Here is a 24,950-nt window from a genome sequence, read left to right as displayed (position 1 = left end):
TCTTCTCAACGGAGGATTAAAATCGTGATGGCATGTCTGCGGATCATAATCAGGGATGTCCTCCAGACCTTCGCCAACAGCCCATTGTGCAGCCCTAGCGTGACGTAAGTAAACACCTACAGCTACTCTATGAAACATAACAGGATTAACCGAAAATAAAATTAAATGTGGTTCGTATTCAAAAGTTATTTATTTTTCAAACACTTAAACACACTTTTGATTAAACATTAAAAATTGTCGTTAATTTCTACTTTAATTAAAGTAGTTTTAGATATTGAACATGTGGGAATATAATTGACACATTTATTTTTTTAAACAATTATACATGAACAGATAAACTTGCATTTGCTTAATGAATCTCAAAACAGTAAATACAAAATTATGTGACTAGTTAAATAGACGATGTAACATAAATTACAGAGAACTAAGTATATAAAATTGTCCCAAAACTTAAAATTATTTTTTGAGTTTTTTTTGTTGAAGATATTTTATGTATTAAACTTTATATAAAAATATAAAAGGGAGGTTGGGGAACAATAATAATTTATGAAAACACGGACATAATCAAGCGCTGAGTGTGAGCTTCCAACTTCGTCAGGGGCGGTCTCAATGTCATACATTTGTATAGCCAAACATGTCATATATGTGAATAACGGCCAACTTTTGCGTAAAATTTCAATTTCATACTTAAACTATTGCAAAATTTATGCTTTCTATTTATTTCTTGAGTTTATAAATTTAATTTAAAAGTATTTTGGTTACCGCTGCATATAAAAGTAAAATAATCATACGAGGAGGTGTTGGTATTCAAGCAAAGTGCATGAAATATGTTAAAAGCAACCCCACTGCCAGCTATTTACTTTGTCCAACCTAAAACAGTGTTAAAATTCCATGATGAAAGGGATAGAGGCAGCTTCGCAGCACAGGTGACCAGAAAAAACAAAATACTCGGACTAGGAGGAGTAGAAGCTGTTACGAACAAATAAATATATTTCAGCAAATGACTTTAGTTTAATTTTAATTTTACTATCACTTGGAAAATCCTCCTCAAAAAGATAAAAAATTGGCATCATCTATTCCAAAAAGTGCAATTTGAAATAAAATTTATAAAGTTGGTCAGTTACATACATAGCACTCTGTTTACTGTGTTTTAAAGCGTTTAACATGACATTTCGTATCCTGGTCTTATAACTGTGATTTTGAGTCAGTGTGCCGCGTGATGTTAACGTATTTTCGAGATTACTAACTATGTTCTTAACCATCCCTCTAAGATATGAAATTTCAAGACACACTGTGCATATATCTGAAGTAAGACATTAAGTCTTTTTGAAATTAAAAAAAAAACATTAAAGCATTCTTTTCGCAAAATACTATTACAAAATTCAATGAATAAGCATTATTCTTTATATCTTGTTTGAGTCAAAACATCAGGTAAAACTGTTAATTTTTCACCCGTTTTAAAAACAGTATAATCTCAAATAACCACTTGGAAAAGGAACAGTTTGAAGTTTAATCTCATATAATAGGACCAGGACACGTCCAGCCTCCAAATTCTCTCTCGATTTCTCTAGCAATCGCTAAATTCAGATAGTCATTTCTCAAACCACTTATGACTTGCACACCAACCGGCATCCCCTTTTCATCCAGCTCAACAGGACAGTTAGTAGCGGGTAAGCCAAGAATATTGAAGACTGCCACATAACCACAGTTCTGAGCTCTGAACGTGTTGGCATAGTGGTGAGCAGCAGGCTCAGGCATAGTTGGCATGATGAAAATGCAATCATCTTGAAGCAGTCTCTGAAAGTCTGTTTCCATTCGTCTCTGAATGCGAATGAAAGGTTCGGCAACTGATTTTTCTTTTGGCCCAAGATATTTCTCTACCAATACTGTTGCTAATATAGGAAAGGAATAGTCGGACCATCCAAACAGACTGAAGATGAATTCTTTCCAAACGCTGCTGTTGCAATCTTCGCCGAATACTCGAGATTCTACTGTTGCTACATCCACAACTCCTGCGGAGACGGCGTGAGCCCAAACTTTGAAACCATGCTTGAGACCACGTATGTTGACCTTCTGAGGTGGCACATCACAGATCTTTCGAAAGTGAGAAATAACCTAAAACAATTTATGAATATTTTTTTATGTTAAAATAGAGTAAACAGAATATTATACAAAGTAAATTACAGTAAAATGAAAGCATAAACTTTAACAGATTATGCTAGAAATTATAGTCGATAAATGTATTATTATGTAATTGCAGGTAAAATTAAAAAGATTACTATACAAAGTAAATTACAATAAATTAAACAGGCAGTACATTAATAGTTCATAATCTTGGAATTTTGAATCTTGAAATAAATTGAACAATTTATCATACACGGTACGTAATAATATAACATATGTCAAACAGTTATAAATGGGATGATTATTTAATACAAAATTGAGTATAAAAATACATGAAATTTTGTTTGATAGTAGGTATTATGTGCATACCTGCCAACTTTCTCTCTTTCCTCGAATGAACTTTCCAAGTGGTAGTAAAACAGTTACCGAAAGACAATCGTATTCAGATACATATTTATATTACAAGCGTTTTCAAACCCATTTATAATTAGATCGAGGAAACTAAGTTTTTACATAATAATCAACGACCAAAAAATTTTTTAAATTAAGTACCTGTGTTATAACTGACCAATTGAATTCCCAAAATTAAGGGGAAGTTAAAGCTTATAAAGTTAAAGCTATTATATTCACGATAGCATTCAATAACATTTGGCATCACCTTTTTAATTTTTTTCAGCCACGATATTTTAAAGCAACNTGAAAATTAGATTTCTGAAACTACGGAAATTCCGTAGCAGTTGGAGGGTATGCCGAAAGACAATCGTATTCAGATACATATTTATATTACAAGCGTTTTCAAACTCATTTATAATTAGATCGAAGAAACTAAGTTTTTACATAATAATCAACGACCAAAAAAATGTTTAAATTAAGTATCTGTGTTATAACTGACCAATTGAATTCCTAAAATTAAGGGGAAGTTAAAGCTTATAAAATTCACGATAGCATTCAATAACATTTGGCATCACCTTTTTAATTTTTTTCAGCCACGATATTTTAAAGCAACTTAGAATGGCGATTCCCTTTTTTTGAGCTATTTAAAATGCTTGATTAGTAAGTTTAAGCCAACAATTTTATATTACTTGAAAATAATAATAATGATATTAGACGTGGTGACTCATGAATAAAGCGTTCGCCTTCCAATTAGGTGAACCGAGTTCGAACCCCAGCAATGGCTGGTGGATACGAATTCCTAACCCGGCACAGTGCTGACGTAAGCTATCCTCAGGGGTAGACGGATCATGGATTAGAGGCCGCTTGCCATCAGGTAACGGTTGGTTTTCGTGGTTTTCCTCTCCATGTAAGGCAAATGCGGGTTAGTCTCATCAAAAAGTCCTCCACGAAGGGCAATTTCTTGATCCAAGACTTACCTTGTCTTCTGAACTAAGTTCAAAATTACAAAGCTTCGGAGTTGAACATTAGTAGTTGTAAACCCGAAGAGTTGGGTCCTTTGTTCAACGGTGGTTATAAAAATAATAAAAACTACTATATTTTGTAATGCAGCATAATTTATAACTGTTAAAACTGAACAAAATTTACCAACTTTCTACTTTCGGAAACAGATTGGAGGTGGACTAATTTAATCCTGTGAAAGGAGAGACAAGATTTAACAAAATATTCTAAAGAGAAAAAAAAAAGAAAGAACGTTTCATTTGAGGCAGTTTAGATTGAGTCAGGACTGAAGTAAGTTTGGGGTAATTTCAGGTAAAAATACCTAATACGGAAGAGCAGACACATTTTAGAGCCCCAAGCACACCACTACAGTTAACCCTTTAACGGGCCCTTTATTTCTAGTAAAGGTAAATTAAAGTATTTTTGGAATTGAAATTGTTTTAAGAGCAGTAATTGTTATAAAGAAAAAACAACTCATTTAGTTTATAAAAATGCCATTTTTTTGGTGGTGAATATATTTAACATGACCTATTAGGAACTTACTGACTTTTATTTTTCTTTATTCATAAAATAAATTCCTTAAAGGCTACAAACTTCAAAAGTAATTATGTATTTTATAACTTTTATACGTTTTTTGAAAGTGACAAATGGTTACCAATTTTATTCAAACTCACTTCAAGAAAGCTGAAGTTATTGAAAAATGGAAACCTAAATAAAAAGTGGTAAAACGTGGTGGTAAGTATACTTACCACGGCCTTGAAAATAGTTTAAAAAAAAGCCAAGTCGTAATGCTGAAGTCGAAGTTGGTGACCCACTCCGTATTATATAAATTTGTGAGGTGTTAACACTAGCTCATAAAAAAAATTTTAATAACTTTTGATCCGTTAAAATTTTTTAATATTTTTGGCTAAACTATTATTTCTCCTTTTTAAATAATAGTTTATTTTAATCAATATTTTTTTCCACATTCCACGTATGGTAAAAAAATAATAAATAAAAATAAAGACATCGTTTTTTTTTCTTTCGAAGTGTTTCAGTTTTTGTATCATATTATAAATACCAAATATTTTCATATACATAAACAATATCATAACATATTGTGTACAAAAATAGATTTCTTACTTTCTGCAGAGCATTCTTAACAGCCTGTTTAACAGGGAGGGAGAAACTTCCGTCACCGTTGTCTTCCATATAATATATTTTTAAAGATTTAAGAGTAACCTGGAACAAAATGTTGCATAAATTAATCAAGAATACAAATTTAGTAGTTCCTTAAGTTATTGTGCAAAATAAGGAGAAATCATAACTAAAACAATTTTAGCTAGTTTATAGCTTTTAACATAAATTTTCAGACATGATGCTTACATTGTTACTATTTTATTACGAACCCTTTGCATTCCAAGGCTCCTCTCTCTGGCACCTTAAATTATATACCACTCTGAATATTAAAATTTTTGCAGTCAAATGTTTAGTAACCGCTTTATTTGATGGCCTACGGGTGTCATATGGTAATTGTACGAATCGTAGGAACAAAAGCCTGCTTACCTTGATTTTTAACCAAACTAGTGCAGTGAACTTTTAGGGATGGCGTCCGTTTTTTAAAAATGTAAAATGAACCTAGGAAGCATCCAATTTCATGTGCCATAAAAATGCAACTGATATATTGCCGTATATATGTGATTTATAAGCCCACTTGTCAACATGTTCGTATTTGTGGGTAAGTTTGTATCTAAATCTTTAGAGTGGTATTAAATCTATTGATTTAACATTTTATTATTGATTTACTAAATTTAATTAAGAACGATTTTAAGCACCACTACATACAAACAGTTTAAACATATATATATAAAACCAATTTATATCGCTTTTTATGCATGTGTTGCCCTTATTTCTTCTCTTTTCACATCATTTTCTCTTTTATTAACTACTAACTTAATTAATTACTTATGTTCAGCCTTACCTATCGAGTTAGCAATAACCATTTAATTACTGAGGTGGCCTCGTTGGCCGGATACTTGTAGGTACTCTTTCTTAGTTTCATCAGAGAAGTTTTTAATTGAGGGATTGATTAAGCTTACATAAATTGATTGATTGTAGCTTAAAATAATCTCGAGAACTAGGACTTCCGAGTTGGTAGTTATGGTATTGATTTTAAATAACACTTCACATTACATGATTATCTTTCCATCAACTAAATCAAAGCTTCTTAAATGTGTATGTACTAAATTAATGATAGGAAATTCAATAATGAAAACTGAATGAAGTCATAATTGTCAACGCTAAAGGAACTAAGACGGTAAATAACTTATCAAGTAGAGAAAATGAAAAAAGTGAAACTGAAAACCCTCCTCTACACTCAATATAACAAAATATATAAATTTGAACGAAATAACAATATGTTTAAGAGTGGGAAATAATATATAATAATAATGTACGGAACATCAGCGGCCCAGTTTCACATTTTTTCGTACAAGTAAAGAATTACAACATCGATATAGGATGTAATCTATCAAAATCAGATGATTACTAGCAATTTGGTGCTTATATACGTATGTTGTTGTCGTATTCTATTAAGGCCGAGGGGTGGGCTTCTTCTCGTTTGTATTTATAGAGGCGAAATCTATGGCCAAGAATCAACTTTTGCTACACACATACGTCACAGCCCTTTTTACAGGAAGGACACATTCATACTCCATCCATCCATCTGCAGATCGTAATTTTGACCTGAACCAGAGCAACATCAATCTCCGATCCATTACTTCCAGAACTCGTGATTTTTTTTAATGGGAGTTTGGAGGACTTTGTGACCCCAACAAATTCGGCGTGCATCAGTACGCCGAATATTTATACTTTATTTCTTTGGCCGGCGGGGCTCGAACTCACGATCTCTTGGACATGGGCTCAACGTCCTACCAACTAGGTTATCATATATACATATACTTATTATGTACTAATATTTAATTTCTGAGCCGTGATGGCTCAGAGGATGGAGCGTTCGCCTTCGAATGAGGTGATGTGGGTTCGAATCTCAGTGATGGCTGGTCGATCCGAATTTCGCATCCGGCGTGCAAGGACCACAATGCTGACGTAAAAATATCCTCACTGGTAGATCGATCATGAGTTAGTGTTCCCCTGCCGTCAGGCTAACCGTGGGAGGTTTCCGAGGTTTCCCTCTCCATGTAACGCAAATGCGAGTTAGTTACATCAAAAAGTCCTCCTCGAAGACAAAATTTCTCCCAATACTTGATATAGGAGTTCCCTTGTCTTCCAGATTGGGTTCAAAATTACAAGGCTACGGAGTTGAACATCAGTAGTTGTAAAGGCTAAATATTGGGTCGGATGTTCAACGACGGTCACAAAATAAAAAATTTAATTTCAAGCGTATTATATAAAGGAGGTTTAATAGAAACTTTCATTCACTTTAATAATAAAAATGGATTTAAAAAAAATTACTTTCGTTATATAACTTTGATGAGAATCGAACTTGAAAAGCAAAACAAGGAAAGAAAAAGTAGTAACAAATAATAAAATACATCCAAAAATCAATTGAAATAAATGCGCTGAATTATATTGAAACTAAACTAAACCAACTTTGAGCGAATTGACCATGTGTACTTCATCTATTTCTTTAAAAAAAAAAAAAAATTCATCCTGTTTGTTATTTTACATTAAAAACTGCATTGCTAATACTACTATTACAACTATTGGTTCTATCAATTTTGTTTTAATTTAATTAAATTCAACTCTAAAAATAAGCAGATAACAATACCTCCTTTGCCTATGTAGCAATGTCAGATGCGCAAACAGATATAAGTGCAAAACTGTACCTTTTAAATATCATACATAAATTACTTAAAACATTAGTTCCATTGGCTTAGGGTCTTGACTGAATATTTGGTCTTTTATCTGTATCTATGAATCCTTAAAATTTCGTGGTGGTTCAATTCATTTATAATTAAATGATAAAAAAAATGTTGTTTCAAATTAAATTCCTTTATATGAAATTTTTCCAGTTTTTAGCCTAAAAAATCCACAGGTCTGTTTAAGTTAATAAGGTATTATTCCAGGGATACATGATATGACGATTTACATTTTGCCGTTTTAAACTTCTCTACTCATAATATTTTCAATAGTCTAGCAACTAATCTCAATTTCTGACGTTTATAATAAAATATCAGCAAAACCAAAAAGCGATATAAAATATCAACAGAAATTGTGTTCAACAAAATTTGCAGACATCAAAAGGGAGATATTTTACTTTAATTGTTTACCGTTATTGAACAACCAGTGACTTATTGTCAATAAACCTTTATGTTCGAATTTTTTAAACACAGCGAAGAAACCAAAAGAACTGAACAAAGTATCCAGTAAACACCCATTTTAGTTAAATTAAACCAAAACCATGGAGAAGGAAACCAAGTAAACATCCAATAGTGCAAAGACAGCAAAGGAACGCAAACATAAAAACCATTTATCAACTAAGCATAACCAGTTATGACCCTCAGTTGCTGATGGGTTTCTAGGTTTAACGCTACAGAAATATTTTCTAATTCATTTGTTTGATAAAACAATAATATTGACATAAGAAATGCATCACTAGACCTTCTTATCTAGTTGTAATAAAGGAGCATTAGCTCCAGCCATAACTTGAAGCATCACTTTGAGATCGGTAGCGTATCTACACATTGGACCAGTTCCAATGTATTGCTGCAATACTTGCTCAGTTGGTGGAAAATGTCCTCGGTTTGGAATGATTCCTAGAAGAATGTAATTTGAAATCAGTTTGTTTACATTGTTTGTATAAAAAACAAATTTTGAAAATTCAAAAATGTAAAAAAAAAATACTTTAGATGATAGTTTAAGCTACCAGAGAATGATAACAATTATATTTAATCCTAAAACTGTTGCTAAGTGTGCAATTTTTTAAATAAAATGAAAGCTAAAATTTAAATATACTGTTAGCTGTAAGGATAAATTGATTAGCACTTTTGAATTTTAATAAAACGCTTTGACTTTTGATTTTGAGTATAAAAACAATTATCCTGTAATAATTACAGTTTAATTGGCTTCAGGATATGGTCTTATGTTAACTTATATCTTAAATAATAATATAAAGGTCTTATGTTATAATTTGCTAAAACTAATGAATATTAAAGTACATCACCATAAAATTTCTTTTGAAACAATTTAAAACTAATATATGTTGAACCGTTTTTAATTTTATTATCAATATAAAGATTGGGAGTATCTCCAATAAAATTTAAAACTCCAGAGAAAATTTAAAACAAGATTTCACTCTCAAATTTATTTTAGTCTTTATATAGAATAAATGAAACACCCTAAAAAATACTTTAATATGGTTGCCAACTTCTCCATTTCGGCTAATCTTTTTTTTTTCTTCCATTTTTACGTTAATATTGCTTTCTTGGTTCCAGAAATTTGACTTGCAATAATTTTAAACAATAATTCAATTTTTGCATGATTTTGAGAATTCAACTATTTACAAGGATAATATTACTGAACATATTTTAACTTAATACAAAACCTGATAATCATTCTCTTCCCACGATATTTTAAAGTGTGGGTGAGAAGTAGGAATAAATTAGAAGTAATTAATTTTGTCTACCACTACATATAAAAAATTTAGATTATTATAATAAAGGATGACTTATACTTAATAAGCAGCTAAAAAAAAAGCACAAATTAAAATAATGGGTTCTCTTGAAACTCTTACGTTAGAAGAGTGTTGCGAAATATAGTAAAAATTTTTTCAAAATAATTAATATTAAATGAAAATTACATCAATAATTTATATATATATATATACGAGTATATAGATTAGTTAAGTTAATATAATTAGCAACAGTTAAATTCAAATATTTACCTCTTGAGGGTTTGTGGCCAAACACGCCACAAAAAAATGATGGCATTCGAATACTACCGCCAATATCATTGCCAACTCCTATTACTGATCCAGCTGATGCAAGAAGAGCTGCTTCTCCTCCTGAAAACGAAATAATAATAGGTCACAAATGCTAAAAAATGAAATTAACTTTCAAATGTCTCCTGAAAAGGCACTCAAAACTGATCGAAAACTGAAACTTTTTGACTTATTACCAAGAAATATTTACATGTAATTTACATTTTAGCTTCTAGAAAGTTCTCTAAAAGTTTTAACAATAAAACATCTTAAACACATTGCATGCGAGCAACTTATCCAGAAAAATTTGTTACAGCTGGTACAGAGCAAAATTTTAAAAAAGTGGTAGGCGACCACTTTTTAAACTTTCGTATGAATCACGAAATTTCGAAAACGTATTTTTACGGCCTCGCTTGCAATGTGTTAATCTTCTACTTATTTTCAAATTGTAACAAGTATGCCAAATTCTCTAATTGAACGGTAGTCGAAACTACTTCAATCAAAAACGATTAACTACCACTTTTTCAAGTATTTCAACTTATAGCTTTACACACATTTGAAAGGAAAGAAGAACGGTAAAAAGGCGACATTTCGTTGGAACGAAATAATTGACTTTTTGAAAATCTTTAGTAGCCTATTATCACTTTTAGTTTTTTTTTTAATTTTATTACCGTCGTTGATCAGCAGGCCCAATTTTCGAGTTTAAGATTATTAATGTTCGCCTCCGTAGCCCTGTAATTTTGAACTTAAACCAGAAGACAAGGGAACTGCTGGATCAGTACCCCAAGAGATATTGATTTGTTATGGGAACTTGGAAGTCTTTGTGACCCCGAAAATTTTATAATGGCGGTTTAACGTGCACCTCTCACCATTTGATACAGGATGATTCTTCAACCGGCTGGATAAGTTAAATGTCCTACCAACCTGTCATCCTGGCCCTATCACCTTTAATTTAAAAAAAAATTCACATGGTTATAAGAAAAATATGTAAAAGATATATTAAGGTGAAAACGAACACTTAAATTCGCAAAATAAATGCAAATAATCAAGTTACCATGCTTTATCTTTAAAACAAATCTTGATGTCAAATCGGGAACAATGTCACTTAACCCTTTCCTATGCCATTAGTACCAGGCACCCTAGTGCATAATATAGACTAAGAGGTCTGGTGTGGGCAGGCACCTTACAAATTACAGATCATCGTCACTTAACCCCCTGGGGACGGGTGATTTAGAAAAGCGTTCGTACAAAATCAGGATGTAATTAAATAAAAAACGGTGACTTAAATGTAGTCGTTAACTTAAATGTATGCTGGCACGTATTTGTGACATTCGGCGCGAAAGGGTTAATCTATGCCAATAGTCCCAGCCACACACGAGAATATCAGATAAAGGAGTGAGATGACCGCATCGAGGGCAGGTACTCCGGTTCACTATCTGACTTATAAAATTCTAAACTTTATTTAACTAGTATCTTTTTATAGCTAATTTTTTTCTTCACTTTTACTAATGTAGACTGGGGTTAAATGACGAGTCCCTCCCCGCAAAAAGCGGGCACTTCACTCTTTCATCTGCAATAGAGCTCGTAAGCAGTTAAGATAATGGCAGTATAAGTAGTCAGCGTGAGAGAAATGCAGAAGCCATAGCAGACTTTAGTTTATACTGTTGTCTTGCTATCTTAGGTGTCAAATATAATTGGTGGGAGTCAAGACTTGACTTAATCTATGTTTTTGGAGAAGTTCCTGTCCGCGGACTCGGGCACCACACTTCCTCATCTGAAATTTTCTCTAGTGCAACTGGAATTAAACTGATTTGACTTGATCTGATAATTGGCAAAGTACCCTCCCGCACCAGCGGGTACCAAACTTCTAAATCTCTAATTTGTCTTGAGGCAACTGGGACTAAATGGCATAAATAGTTGGAGGAAATGGGACAACCGGGTGCTGAATTAGCATGATGTGGTGAACAGCTCAAGTAATGATTCAACTGATAGAACGTTACAAATAATTAATATCTCAGTGCACTGCAGTGTAGCGATATTAACTGGTTCAACGGTATTTAAATATCGATAATGGTGGGTAGTGTTGAGGAACTGTAGTAGGAGCGGAGAGGGGTGTTGCCTTGCACCAAAGTGAGTGGGTAACGCGAAAGCTAATTGGTCGTAACGTAATAACTAGTCATAAATTGAGAATATTAGTTTTATCACCCGACTTCCCCAAAGGATTCGAGCATCGGCCGAATTGTGATAAAGGTAAATATCACCACTTAAAATATGGTAGTATTATTATGATAGTAAAATACAAGTCAAAGAATTTTATACACCACTACGTATAAATAGTTTACAGAGATGCCAACTGCTCCGGACACACCAAAATAATTAAAAAAACGGTAGATAATTACAAAGCAAATTTTGCAAATATATGACTGTTATTGCTTGCTCTTGAAAAGGTGCAGCATGACATTAGTACAATAAAGTGGTGAATGATAAAAACCTACGAATTATTAAGAAATAGTGGTGGATAAAAATCCACCAAACAGAATTTATTAAACCAAGAATTAAAATTGATAAACTACCACTTTAATATGTATATTTGCTGTCCGGAGCAAGTTGGCATCTCTGAGTTTATACAGATATAATACGTTAAATATACTAATGGTCATTTTATTGTGCTGTGATAAAAGTCTTATAAGTTTCTAATTTTTTTTCTGCTTTATTTCTCTACACTAATATATTTTATAAGTTTTTTATGAAATATATTAGAGAAATTATATTGTGAGGCAATTGAAATTGGAAGTAACTAATCATTTCCTGCAACTCTAAGCGATAACTATTTCATTTCCTCTGTTTTTCAAATAATAGGGTTGCCGCTGGCTACTGAAAATGGAAAAAGTGCTGACTAACAAAATTCAACAATTTATTGAAAGAAATTAAAATTATCAATTTAGTTTTTTTAAAATTAATCTTCATCTTAAGCATACACCAAAAACAAACTCACAACAACAGGCTTCCCGCTGTCCTTGGAAATGTTTAGTAGTGGTAATAATTTAAGGTTAATGTTAGAATATATTTCTTATTTTAATATACCACTTTGTCGTTAAGTGGTTTAGATACAGAGATGCCAATTGCTCCGGACAAGCCAAAATAATTCGTAAAACGGTACATAACTACAAAATAAATTTTGCAAATATTTGACTATTTTTGCTTGCTTTTTAAAAGGTATCGCACGTCACGAGAACTATAAAGTGGTGAATTATATAAGCCCACGAATCTTTTAGAAATAGTGGGGGATAAAAATCTACTAAATTGAATTTATTAAACCAAGAATCACAATTGATAAATTACCACTTTAAAATATATACTTGCTGTCCGGAGCAAGTTGGCATCTCAGTTAGAAGCTCGGATTTTCATGCATATATCGTTTCTTTGGAATACAATTTTTAGTGGTGGTTACACAGAAATTAAATTATCGACATTTTATTAATTTTCGTTACCACTTTTTAAAATTTACAAGGCCCGCGGGAAACCTGAGCAAGACTAGATGTGCTCTAGTCTAAACTGATTAAAATGAAACACAATTTTTGATAACTATTGGTTAAAGATGGAAAAATTAACATTATTTTCAAAATGATTAGTAATTCTTAGGTTAAGGTGTTTAAAATTGCTAACAAACATTTGTGCCGATCACTGGTCTAGTGGTTTCTGTACTGGTTTACGGAGCCAGTGGTTGCGGGTTCGAATCCCACCGTAGGCATGGATGTAACTTTCCCTCTCTGTGTGTTCTATGTCCTTTCTCCTTTTTTTTAAATAATTTTTTATAACCGTCGTTGAACAGCTGACCCAATTTTTTATTGGTTTACGACAACTAATGTTCAACTCCGTAGCCTTGTAATTTTGAACCCAATCCAGAAGACAAGGGAACTCCTGGATCGAGTATTGGGAGAAATTTGCCTTCGTGGAGGACTTTTTAATGGAGCTCTCCCGCATTTGCGTTACATGAAGCGGAAGACCACGAGAACCTCCCACGGTTAACCTGACGGCAAGGGGACTCTAACCCATGATCCGTCTACCACTGAGGATATTTCACGTCAGCACTGTGGTCGGTGCAACCTGGATGCGGTATTCGTATCGACTGGGATTCGAACCCGCTTTGCCGCATTGGAAAACGAACGCTCTATCCCCTGAGCCATCGTTCATCTCCTTTCTTCTGTGTGAATGTGACCAGCCCTATGAACGGGTTTGTGGTTGCATGACGTGGGCGAAACTATACTACTGCCGTGGCTTAGCCACAGACTCTCACTTTGTAACGATAAGACAGTAACAATTCTAAGACTAATGGGAAATAAAGCCAAGTGCTTGTCATTAAAAAGAAGAAAAAAAACTTTATTTGTTAAATCGGGGTTCCTCTAAAAGAAATACGATCTCATTTAGGGTTCCGTATCAAAAACTGAAAACCGCTGCTTTAAATATTAAAACTTTTACTCTTTAATTTTAATAACCATTATATTTAATGGTCTTGAGATATTATATGATACATCTGTAAGCAGAGATACCGACTTGCACCACTTTGTAAAAAAAATATTTTCTTGTAACAGAATTTAAGTTATTTTTAGTTTAGTAATTTTCATTTCAAGTAATTTTTCCACCACTACATATCAAAAATTCAAATTAGATCAATCATCGGGACAAACTGGGTATTATAGATGACTTTTAGTGAAATTTAAATGAACAGTGGATAGAGAAGCACTTTTTAATGAGTTAAAAATATACTATTTTATGGAAAGCTGAAGAATTTTGTGGCGATACCGCTCGGTCAGAAAACCCCCATTTTCTTAAATATTCTAAATTACATATTACCGATTCGACATATATACTTGATAACCATGCGTAGCTTATTATTATAATTGATAACCATGCTTTATAGCTATGGCGTAGAATTTTTAAATACTGGGTAAATTAAAAAAGAAAAGAAAAAAAGAAATCTTACTTCATTTGTTACTGGAAAGTCTTTTTAACCATTAAGAATTATAAGGCTATAAGCCATACCTGCCAACTTTTGATCCGTTCCATTTTGTTTTTTCCCAGTGGTAGTAAAATAGAATTAAAATTTCAATTGCAAGCAAAATTATACGTTATGTTTTAAAAGGCTTTAGCTGACAATCGTGATAGTAACGCATATTAAAGTATATACTTAATTTTTTTAAGAATAGTGGTGATCTAAATCATTTTAAAAATAACTTTATAAAAGAAAAAAANGAGTGAGATGCCCGCTGTTCACCATCTGATTTATAAGATTCTAAACTTTATTAAACTAGCAACTTTTTATAGCTCATTTTTTTTTTCATTTTACTATTGGAGAGAGAAGACTGATAGACTTAGAGTGGGGTTGAATGACGAGTCCCTCCCCACGAAAAGTGGACACTTCACTCTTTCATCTGCAATAGAGCCCGTAAGCAGCTAAGATAATGGCAGTATAAGTGGTCAGCGTGAGAGGAATGCGGAAGCCATAGGTTTTTGGAGAAGTTCCTGCCGCGGCAGCGAGCGCCACACTCCTTCAACTGAAATTTGCCCTAGTGCAACTGGAACTAGACTGATTTGATTTGATCTGGTAATTTTCAAAGTACCTTCCCACGGTAGCAGGCACCAAACTTCTAAATCTATAATTTGCCTTGAGGCAACTGGGACTAAATGGCATAGATAGTTGGAGGAAATGGGGCAATTGGCGGCTGAATTAGCATGCTGTGGTTTACAGCTCATGTAATGATTCAACTGTATCGACTGATAGAACGTTAAAAATAATTAACTTCTCAGTGCACTGCAGCGACTATAATTAATATTTCTGTATATTTGTAAACAAATTAATATTTCTGTATATTTGTAAACAAAATTTTAACCTCCTTTCTGTTGAAACTTTAAATAATTGATTGAGGTTGACTGGAAGTAGTTGCCAGGCGCGGATTATACGGGTAAGGGTTTTACTAACCTAGGTACGTATCCGCGTCTGGAAGGAAGGAAAGGAAAGAAAAGAAAGAAAGTGCACTGCAGCGTAGCTGTACTAACTAATTCAACGGTAATTAAATATCGATAATGGTGGGTAGTGTTGAGGAACTGTAGTAGGAACGGAGAGGGGTGGTGCCTTGCACCAAAGTGAACGGGTAACGTGAAAGCTAATTGGTCGTAATGTACGAACTAGTCATAAACTGAGAATATCTGTTTTACCACCCTACTTCACCACCGGATTCGAGCATCGACCGAGTTGTGATAAAGGTAAATATCACCACTTGAAATATGGTAGTATTAATATGATAGTAAAATACAAGTCAAAGAATTTTATACACCACTACGTATAAATAGTTTATACAGATATAATACGTTAAATATACTAATGGTCATTTTACTATATGATGTGATAAAGGTCTTATAAGTTTCTAACTTTTTTTCTGCTTTATTTCTCTACACTAATATATTTTATAAGTTTTTTATGAAATATATTAGAGAAATTATGTAGTGAGGGAATTGAAATTAGTAGTAACTATTCATTTCCTGTACCTCTAAGCGGTAACTATTTCATTTCCTCTGATTTTCAATAGGGTTGCCGCGAGTGACTGAAAATGAAAGTGCTGAGTAATAAAATTCAACATTTTAGTAAAAGAAATTAAAATTATCAATTTAGTTTTTTTAAAAATTAATCTTCATCTTATGCATACATCAAAAATTTTAATGTTAGAATATATTTCTTATTTTATTATACCACTTTATCGTTAAGTGGTTTTGAAGCTCGAATTTTCATGCATATATACTTTCTTTGGAAAACAGTTTTTAGTCGTGGTTACACAGAAATTAAATTATCGACATTTTATTAATTTTCGTTACCACTTTTTAAAATTTACAAGACCCGTGGACACCTTGACCAAGACTATATGTGCTCTAGTCTAAACTGACTAAAATGAAACCTAAATTTTGATAAATATTGATAAAAGAAGAAAAGACTAACATTGTTTTCGAAATGATTAGTAATTCTTAGGTTAAGGTGTTTAAAATTGCTAACAAGCCTTTGTGTCGATCACTGGTCTAGTGGTTTCTGTACTGGTCTACGGAGCCAGTGGTTGCAGGGTTCGAATCCCACCGTAGGCATGGATGTAACTTTCTCTCTCTCCGTGTGTTCTATGTCCTTTCTTCTTTTTTTTAATATTTTTTTAATAATCGTCGTTGAACAGCCGACCCAATATTTTATGGGTTTACGACTACTAATATTCAACTCCGTAGCCTTGTAATTTTGAACCCAATCCAGAAGACAAGGGAACTCTTTGATCGAGTATTGGGAGAAATTTGCCTCCGTGGAGGACTTTTTGATGGAGCTAACCCGCATTTGCGTAACATGGAGATGAAGACCACGAGAACCACTCATGGTTAACCTGACGGCAAGGAGAACCCATGATCCGTCTACCACTGAGGATATTTCACGTCAGCACTGTGGTCGGTGCAAGCCGGATGCGGAATTCGTATCGACTGGGATTCGAACCCGCTTCGCCGCATTGGAAGTCGAACGCTCTATCCCCTGAGCCATCGCGGCTCGTGTCCTTTCTTCTGTGTGAATGTAACCTGCCTTATGAACGGGTTTGTGGTTACATGACGTGGGCGACACTGCCGTGGCTTAGCCGCAGGCCCTCACTTTGTAACGATAAGACAGTAACAATTCTGAGGCAAATGGGAAATAAAGCCAAGTGCTCGCCATTAAAAAGAAGGAAAAAAACTTTATTTGTTAAGTCTAAAAGAAATACGATCTCACTTAGGGTTCCGTATCAAAAACTGAAAACCGCTGCTTTAAATGTTGCAATTTTTGCATCTTAATTTTAATAACATCTGTATTGAATGGCCTCCAGATATTATATGATACATCTGTAAGCAGAGATGCCGACTCGCTCCGCTTTGTAAAAAAAAATATTTTCTTGTAACAGAATTTAAGTTATTTTTAGTTTAGTAATTTTCATTCCAAGTAATTTTTCCACCACTGCATATCAAAAATTCAAATTACATCTACCATTGGGACAAACTGGCCATTATGGAAGACTTTTAGTGAAATTTAAATGAACAGTGGATAGAGAGGCACTTTTTAATGAGTTAAAAATTTGCTATTTTGTGGAAAGAAGAAGAATTTTGTGGCGATACCGTTAGGTCAGAAAACCCCCATTTTCTTAAATATTCTAAATCACATATTGCCAATTCGACATATATACTTGATAACCATGCGTAGCTTATTGATAACCATGCTTTATAACTATAGCGTAGAATTTTAAATACTGGGTAAATTAAAAAAGAAAAGAAAAAAAAGAAATCTTACTTCATTTGTTACTGGAAAGTCTTTTTAACCATTAAGAATAATAAGGTTATAAGCTAAGAAAATAGAAGCTATCTATAAATAATACAAGTAAAAGAGTGATTTACTGTTTTCAAATTACCACTGCTTCCTCCAGCTGTTTTCTTAAGATCGTATGGATTATTAGTTCGTCCATATAGATTATTATAAGTTTCCATCCAAAAACACTGTTCACTTGTATTTGTCACAACTATTGGAATAGCGCCAGCTTTTCGCAATAGGGTTATTACGTCTGCGTCTTCTTTTGCTCTGATTCCACGCCTTCTAACAACGCCTGTCGTAAAAAGCATACCTGTAAATAAAAACAATAAAAGAAAAATTTAACGAAGAAATACTTATATATAGTTTGAATACATAAGATCCCCTCTACAGAGGATCAAAATTGAGATGGCATGTCTTCGGAATATCCTAAGAGATGTTTCCCAGACCGTCGTCAATAGCTCATTGGGCAACTCTTGCGCGACGTAAATTAAGTTCCAACTTATCTTCCTTGAATACATTAGAAATTATAAAAGTGCTGGAAATGGTACTTTATTTTAATTTATAACCCAACGGGAGGGGGGGCATTGCTGCATTCATTGCGCTGTATTCCTTACATCATAAATAAGGAAAAGCTTAGACAACGTGACATTTAAAAAATTGAAAAAAAAAGAGTGTCACAAAGAAATATTATTACAATATGGCATAAATTTAGCATCCCATAATCAAAAAATATAGTTATTATTATTAATTTTTTTTTTTGGTTATTAAAAGTATCTCGCGTTTCCGTATGAAACGTCATATGAAACAAATCATGAACCTATCAGTCTTGTTCTATACTTCGGTGATCCTCGAAACTTGGATTCGACTTATCCTGGTCTATCTCCAGAAGTTGCAATGGATGCGACAAGACCTTGACCCCACACCTCTAATGGAAGTTCTTACAAATGCGTGTCACCCAGGTATTATTTAAAGAACAAGAGCTGTCTTCCATGTTTGTCAAGCACGAAGTTCTGCCGGGAGATCAGTACTATACCCCCCTCTTTTATCTTAAATAGTTTCTTTGTGTTTCTAACTTCATGATAGCTTTTCAAATCTAATAATATTCTTTTGACCATCTACGCCAAAATTAATCTAATAGAGCTTGTTGATATTTCCAAACATTAGATAGTGGTACTTGCCTCAGTCTAAAGTAAGTTGAAAACGAATTTAATTTTTGACCTACGCTAAAATGCGTTAGTTGCAAGGTTTCAATTCCGTATTGGTGTGTTAGATGTCGAATGTAATTGACCGCTTCAATTCCGACCAGAGCTGTGATTAAATTCTCTTTCTACAAATTATGATTGCTTTGCACAAACATCTTTTTACAGTTTTTACCCTTCTTTCCTACTAGCCTCCCCACCCGAAAAAACAGTCTCTATCTATAAAACACTATCTGAAGCTCATCATCCTTATCTTGTCCGATACTCATGTGATCCTCTATGTTATCGATACCATATATGTTATCTGTTGGGAGATGTTATCCCTTATAGTCGATAAACTTTTAGTTGTCTGTTTTGAAAATATCTGAAAAGTATTTCAAGTCTATATTCAAAAAATTAAAAACATAGTGTGTTTACTTGTTACTTAATATCTGGGGAAATTTTTGAATTAAAAATTGTTGATCCCATAAAGGATAAAAAGTGAAAATTTTGAAGTCTAGATTGAAGGCTTTTGTTTTCAAAAATGTTTATTAATTCATGTATGATGTGTTAGGCTGAGAAGAAGATATTTAAAGGTAGTAATACAACTTTTTCCCTTAGCAATTTCACCCCACCATTGCAGTACAGAAATTAAGATGTTAATGGATTAATTCAATCACAACGGAATTTCCGTAGTTGCAGAAAATATGTTATGGTAATATAATTAATAAATTAAAATTAAACGAATTTTGTTCACCACGATTTGCAAATAGTAAAAACAGATATAAAAAAAGTAAATTAAACCAATGCTCTATCTGACCTTATCTAATTTCATTATGAAGAATGTCTTCATTATGAAGTAAGGTTTGAAATTTAATTTTTGAAGGTTGCTCCACTAGGCACAGACCACAATGAGGGATTAATCCTTTATATATGTTAAAAGGTGGATTTGGCGGTGTTTGGAAAGGCCAAAAGAAATGCAATCTGTAGTTGTAGATTTGGTGAGATTCGGTGGGTTAATTCTTTTCAGACATTTTTTATTTCCATTTTGGAATTCCATGGTGTAATTTAGCGGTTGACCTTGAGATTTGTAAATTCATGAGCTTAAATATGGATTATAGATTTTTTTTCATGGTATGTTTATGCATTTGCCATTTTCAGGTTACGATTTTTGATGATGTTCTTGCTTACGCCAATTATTTTCGACAATCATAAAAACGTCAGTTTGGTGTTGGCAACAGTTTGGCGACAAACGTCAGAGTGTCGTTTTGGGGTTAGCGACACTATTCAAAATCGCGCAAAGCTAATAACATATACTAGGATTTTGTCGAAATGGGCATTAAATTTGAAAGTCTTGGGAGATGCAAAGTATTACTGATAAGAATAAAAATAGGTTCGAGCATGCATTAGCTGCTCATTTTAATCAGCAAATAGAAAAGTTCAATCAAATATTTGGAATTTAACTGAGAAATTTAAAAAATTACGATACCTTTCACACATATTGCTTCCTTAACACTCAACGGAACTCCTAGTAATGGCATTTCTGTTTCTAGTTCCTCCATAGTTTTTTCTCCCGAAAACACCAGATCATCGATAAGGCTAGCCTCTTGGAGAGCCTCAGTGTTTCTGTCATCAACTATAGAATTTATCAATGGGTTCACTTCATCCATCCTCTGAATGTAAGCTCTTACCACATTTACACAGCTTACCTGAAATGGGTATAATGGTATAACAAGATGATTTATAAATGTGTGTAAAATTTCTTTTGAAAATAGAGAAATACCTAAAAGGAGAAATTAACATTAAAGGATCTAAACTTCAAACCATTCTTTAGCTCATACTTGCACCATGTTTTCGAGATTACAGATACCCTCCATATTTTAAAAATCCGAATCTGGTAAAAGAAAAAACAAGTATGTTTATTTAGAGAAAGTACTTTTCTGAGTGTGATTTCGTAATTCAAAATATCGTTTGCACTAAGCAATCTACATATTTAACAAGGTTTTTCAAAGCTCTTTCACCCAGGAAAATTTAAAAAAAAAAAAAAGTCATAGTTTAAGTACCTTGCATTTGAAGCTTGCTAGCTCAAAGCTCAATTTTTAACTGTATATGCCATCTTGCTCTAAAGAATTATCTAGGGTTTAGAAAGGACAAATAACTAAAATATTTTTAAGTTATTAAACTCTTTTAAAAACTGCCAACAACTGCTCTGGACAATAACTGCTCTTTTCTAATTGCCATTTATATTTCACCAAATGCAGCCATGAGGGATATTAAATTATTTATTGCAAAATCTTTATAGCCATTATCCACTGCAGGTTCACAAGCTCTGGCAGACGTTACTGGTGAAGAAATTGGTTATTGTGAACGGCCTGTGATCCTTGCAGGAGATTTTAATGTGAATTTCTCGTTACCTGAAGCTGAAACATTATTAACCTTCCTTAAAGACAAATTTGGATTGGAAATGATAAATGGTAGGAATGATCCAACAACCAAAGGGGGAACAACCATTCATGCAGTTTTTGCAAGAAATATTGAAAAAATAGAACTCAAACATTTCGTATCATACTTTAGTTATCACAATCCCATTGTTAATGTTATAGATTTGGATATTTTTCCACTCGAAAATGATAATTAGAAGTTGCGATCAATTGTGAATTGTAAGCATTGCTAATGAAATTCGTCTTAAAGAAACAAAATGATTTCACTAAAAATCAATTTCTACCCCTTCCTATTTTCATTTCCACATTACGAAGTTCCACTTCTTACGCCCGGAGGGACTCCACGCACTACTTTTTTTTTGCAACATTTCTTAATAAAGATCAGCGATGAGTTCCACCATTAAAGACATTGAACTCTTACTGTCCAGATCTCGGGTTCGAACCACGTTGGCCTCTTGAAATCCATCCAGCTTTAAATGAATGGGCAAATCTGAGAAGGAATGACGATTGCTACCACAATCAAAGATGGGTGATCGTGAAGTTGGGGAGCCTTGGTCCACAATGGCTGTTGCAGGAAAGCTTATTTTACTATTTACTTGAGGAGCCTCGGGGGACCCTTCATGTCCGATTTTATTTTGAAAATAAGGGTATGCTTTATTTTTTCCCTTTGAGCAAAAAGTCTTACTTCGGTTTTTTTAAATAAAAAAAAAATAAAAATACTAATAAAGTGCCAATACCTGTAGCGTTTGAATTACATTATTTGAATCAATTTGTCTATTGATTTTAACTTTTAATAGTTATGGACTAGGTTGAGAACAAAAATTTTTTTAAATTATCTTTGCAATATAGAATCACTGTTATCAAAACATAGGCGTGTTTTACTCATAGCAAGGAAAGTATTACACTGAAATTATAGTGAACTTGAACTTAATTCGTATACAGTGTACCAGCCCGCGAAGCGGACACTTCACACTTTCATCTGCGGTTGAGCCCGCAACACAAGGAATGATTCATCACAAGGCACACACAAGGCCGCGGGCACAAGGAATGATGGCGTTGTTTGTGGATAATGGCGGTGAATTGCAAAAGCGGTTGCATACTAAATCTGCATTTAATCTATACGCTTGAAAAACTGTATTTAGGGTGTTTGTCACTTCTGGGTTGGGGATCATTCTTTTGATCCTTTCCCTGAAGTGGCCTAATTAGATCTGGAGTAGAAATAAAACTTTAAGTAAAGAGCTAGGGGTGGATATATCTCCGAGTCGGGGATCACCCTTGGTCATTTCCTCTCACATGAAATTATAGTTTAAAATTATATGTAAGTACTTAGAAATAACTTTTTTATTTAGACTGGCGAAGGGAACAATTCCGTTTATAATCTATCGTTTTGAATTTATAGTTCTCTAAACATATCAATGTGGATATGTATTTTTTTAGATGTTTAAGGAGATTTTAAAATATATGAGGAGAATATGTTAAAAAAAATATGTGCATTCCAGCGGAGAAAATGCTCTGGGCATCTTAAGGTGGCGTACCTCTGTGTCTGTAGTCGGCATATTGCCAGTTTTAAGTTAGTCAAATTACGAAACCTTTGGACTACTCCATTATTAAGAAATTTCATGACTATAGTCTTTAAATATCAATTTACCGCGATGAATTCATACTTTTTTCATCAAAACACGATACAATAGCCCTTATCAACTTGTTAAGATTGCATTTCCAAACCACCATTGCAATTCTTGTGTTCTATGTGTTTTTCTAGAAATTTAATCCTCTTTATGTTTTGTATCATTCTGTATAATTAGGGTGATGAAGGTTGAACACTATTTTACGACAAAATCACATAGTACATAAGAAAAAGAAAATAAAAATGTTGAATTTCACGATTTTTCTTAATTGCAGTAAAATTAAAAGACAAAAAACATGATTTTTACCATTAGTCATGTAGTTTAAACATGGTTCAAAACATTTATATTATCACTTTTAATTAACTGGATTAATATCTATCTTGCACAATTATGCAGATTTGGTCTTATAATGTTATTAAGAGACCGTGTGTTTAATAATTTTGTAATTTTGTAATAATTCTGCAATTTTCTTAAAAATAAAACGAGTTTAATGGATAAACTCTCGCGTTTTTAATAAGTTTTTTTATAAAATCAAAGCTCTAAGTAGTAATATATGATAAAAAAATACCTTCTAAAATTGTACAGTAAAATATCTTAAGAATTTACAAAATAATAAATAGCAAAATTCTTAAGAATTTATGTATAGTAAAAACAAGTTTTCAATTTAAATATGATTCTTATATGACTTTTACAAACTCATGTAGTAACAAAATAATCGCATTTTTAATTAGTTTCTAGTCAAAGGTCTAAGTAGTAATATCTTTAAAAACATAGTAAAATCTAGCAAAAATACATAGTATTCACGTACAAAAAAAAAGTTTTCAATATCAATTTGATATTTTTCAAACCATAATTGTTAGCTTAAACATTTCAAAAGATTTAGAAAAATCCATGGTTCAATCTTTTAAAATTTTAATTTTGTTCTTGCGTTATAGGATACATATTCGTATTAAAAAATACATCTGTTTCTGAAGTTATTATAGCTTTTGTACTCAAATAATATTTTTTAATCAAAATTAAAATTTCTATTTTATAAAAACCTCTTAAACTAATTATTGATAAAATTTACAACATATGCAATAATTCAATTAAATAAAAAAAGTAAAACATACCTGCCGGGTTCTAATTTTGGTTGCCAAATTAATAGCAGAATCCAATAATAATGGATTTTTTACAGGAGGCAGAGTAGAAGATTTTCTTCCGAATCCATAAGTGAAGTTAAATACTTTATCCATAAAATATCCAGTAAACCACCGGTAAAAAAACATTGCTACGGAAATAAATAATTTTTTTGGTGACCTAACATATTTCATAAATTTGGCGATATAGTAAGACATAATAAACAAGTAATAACTATCAATATTAACGATATTCACAGACATGCGGAATAAGCAGACGATTCCGTAAAGTTTTCAAATATGTTGTTTTCATCACGTGGCATCCGTCATGCCTCGCAGCTTTAGGTCAAAGGACCGAAAATGAAACAAAACTATGATGGGGATCGTGTCCATATTTCCTAAATGCATACTGATAAATCTTAATTTTTCACCTAAATTTTTATGTGTTCTCTCACTAAATGAGTTGATAATTTTTAATTAAATATAAAAAATAATTTTTAATTAATGAAGTTATAAAAAGATAATTTTTAATTAGGTATGAGGAATGATATCACCATTTTATGCTTTCCCATTGGAAAGAAATATACGATATGACCATTAATGAACAAAGAAGTTGTATTGGTATAAAAAATGGTGTCCTCTTTTTCCATGCAAAACTCGCATTGACTAAAATGAGCGTAGGAAGTTAAAATGCTTATTTTCCTTTTCTCATGCTTTAATAAATAAAAAAAAGCATTCTACTATAAATTTCGCCAACTAAGTATTAAAGCTAAAGTATTTTTAGCTTTAATAC

The 24,950-nt window shown here is 32.7% G+C and overlaps 2 protein-coding genes across 2 annotated transcripts in view; both read right to left on the bottom strand.

Moving 5' to 3' along the window:
* Nucleotides 1-7,805, bottom strand: part of LOC107441867 (adipocyte plasma membrane-associated protein) — a 155,046-nt gene extending 147,241 nt beyond the window's left edge. Inside the window, exon 1 of the mRNA XM_071185672.1 lies at nt 7,799-7,805. The gene's annotated coding sequence lies outside the window, so the exon portion shown is untranslated. The remainder of the gene's footprint in view (nt 1-7,798) is intronic.
* Nucleotides 284-24,611, bottom strand: LOC107440830 (fatty-acid amide hydrolase 2). Its single transcript, XM_043053865.2, has 7 exons — nt 24,152-24,611; nt 20,460-20,679; nt 17,893-18,102; nt 9,401-9,520; nt 8,119-8,273; nt 4,639-4,737; nt 284-2,115 (listed from the first exon to the last, which is right to left on the bottom strand). The coding sequence occupies exons 1-7, from the start codon at nt 24,419-24,421 to the stop codon at nt 1,516-1,518; spliced, it is 1,674 nt and encodes a 557-aa protein (XP_042909799.1). The 5' UTR covers nt 24,422-24,611; the 3' UTR covers nt 284-1,515.
* Between the last annotated feature and the right edge of the window lie 339 nt (nt 24,612-24,950).

The sequence above is a fragment of the Parasteatoda tepidariorum genome, chromosome 9, assembly GCF_043381705.1.
Source record: "Parasteatoda tepidariorum isolate YZ-2023 chromosome 9, CAS_Ptep_4.0, whole genome shotgun sequence".
Taxonomy (NCBI): Eukaryota; Metazoa; Arthropoda; class Arachnida; order Araneae; family Theridiidae; genus Parasteatoda; species Parasteatoda tepidariorum.
Note: the sequence above shows the minus strand (reverse complement) of the source record. Positions and strands in the feature narration are given on the sequence as shown.

Bases quoted from the DNA above. Each gene is read 5' to 3' on its own strand.
- LOC107440830 (XM_043053865.2), bottom strand. From the start codon at position 24,421: ATGTCTGTGAATATCGTTAATATTGATAGTTATTACTTGTTTATTATG. The intron at 8,274-9,400 runs GTAAATATTTGA...ACATTCTTCTAG, and splicing joins TGGCCACAAACCCTCAAGAG to GAATCATTCCAAACCGAGGA. The intron at 4,738-8,118 runs GTCTAGTGATGC...ATTTTGTTCCAG, and splicing joins TATTACAACTAGATAAGAAG to GTTACTCTTAAATCTTTAAA.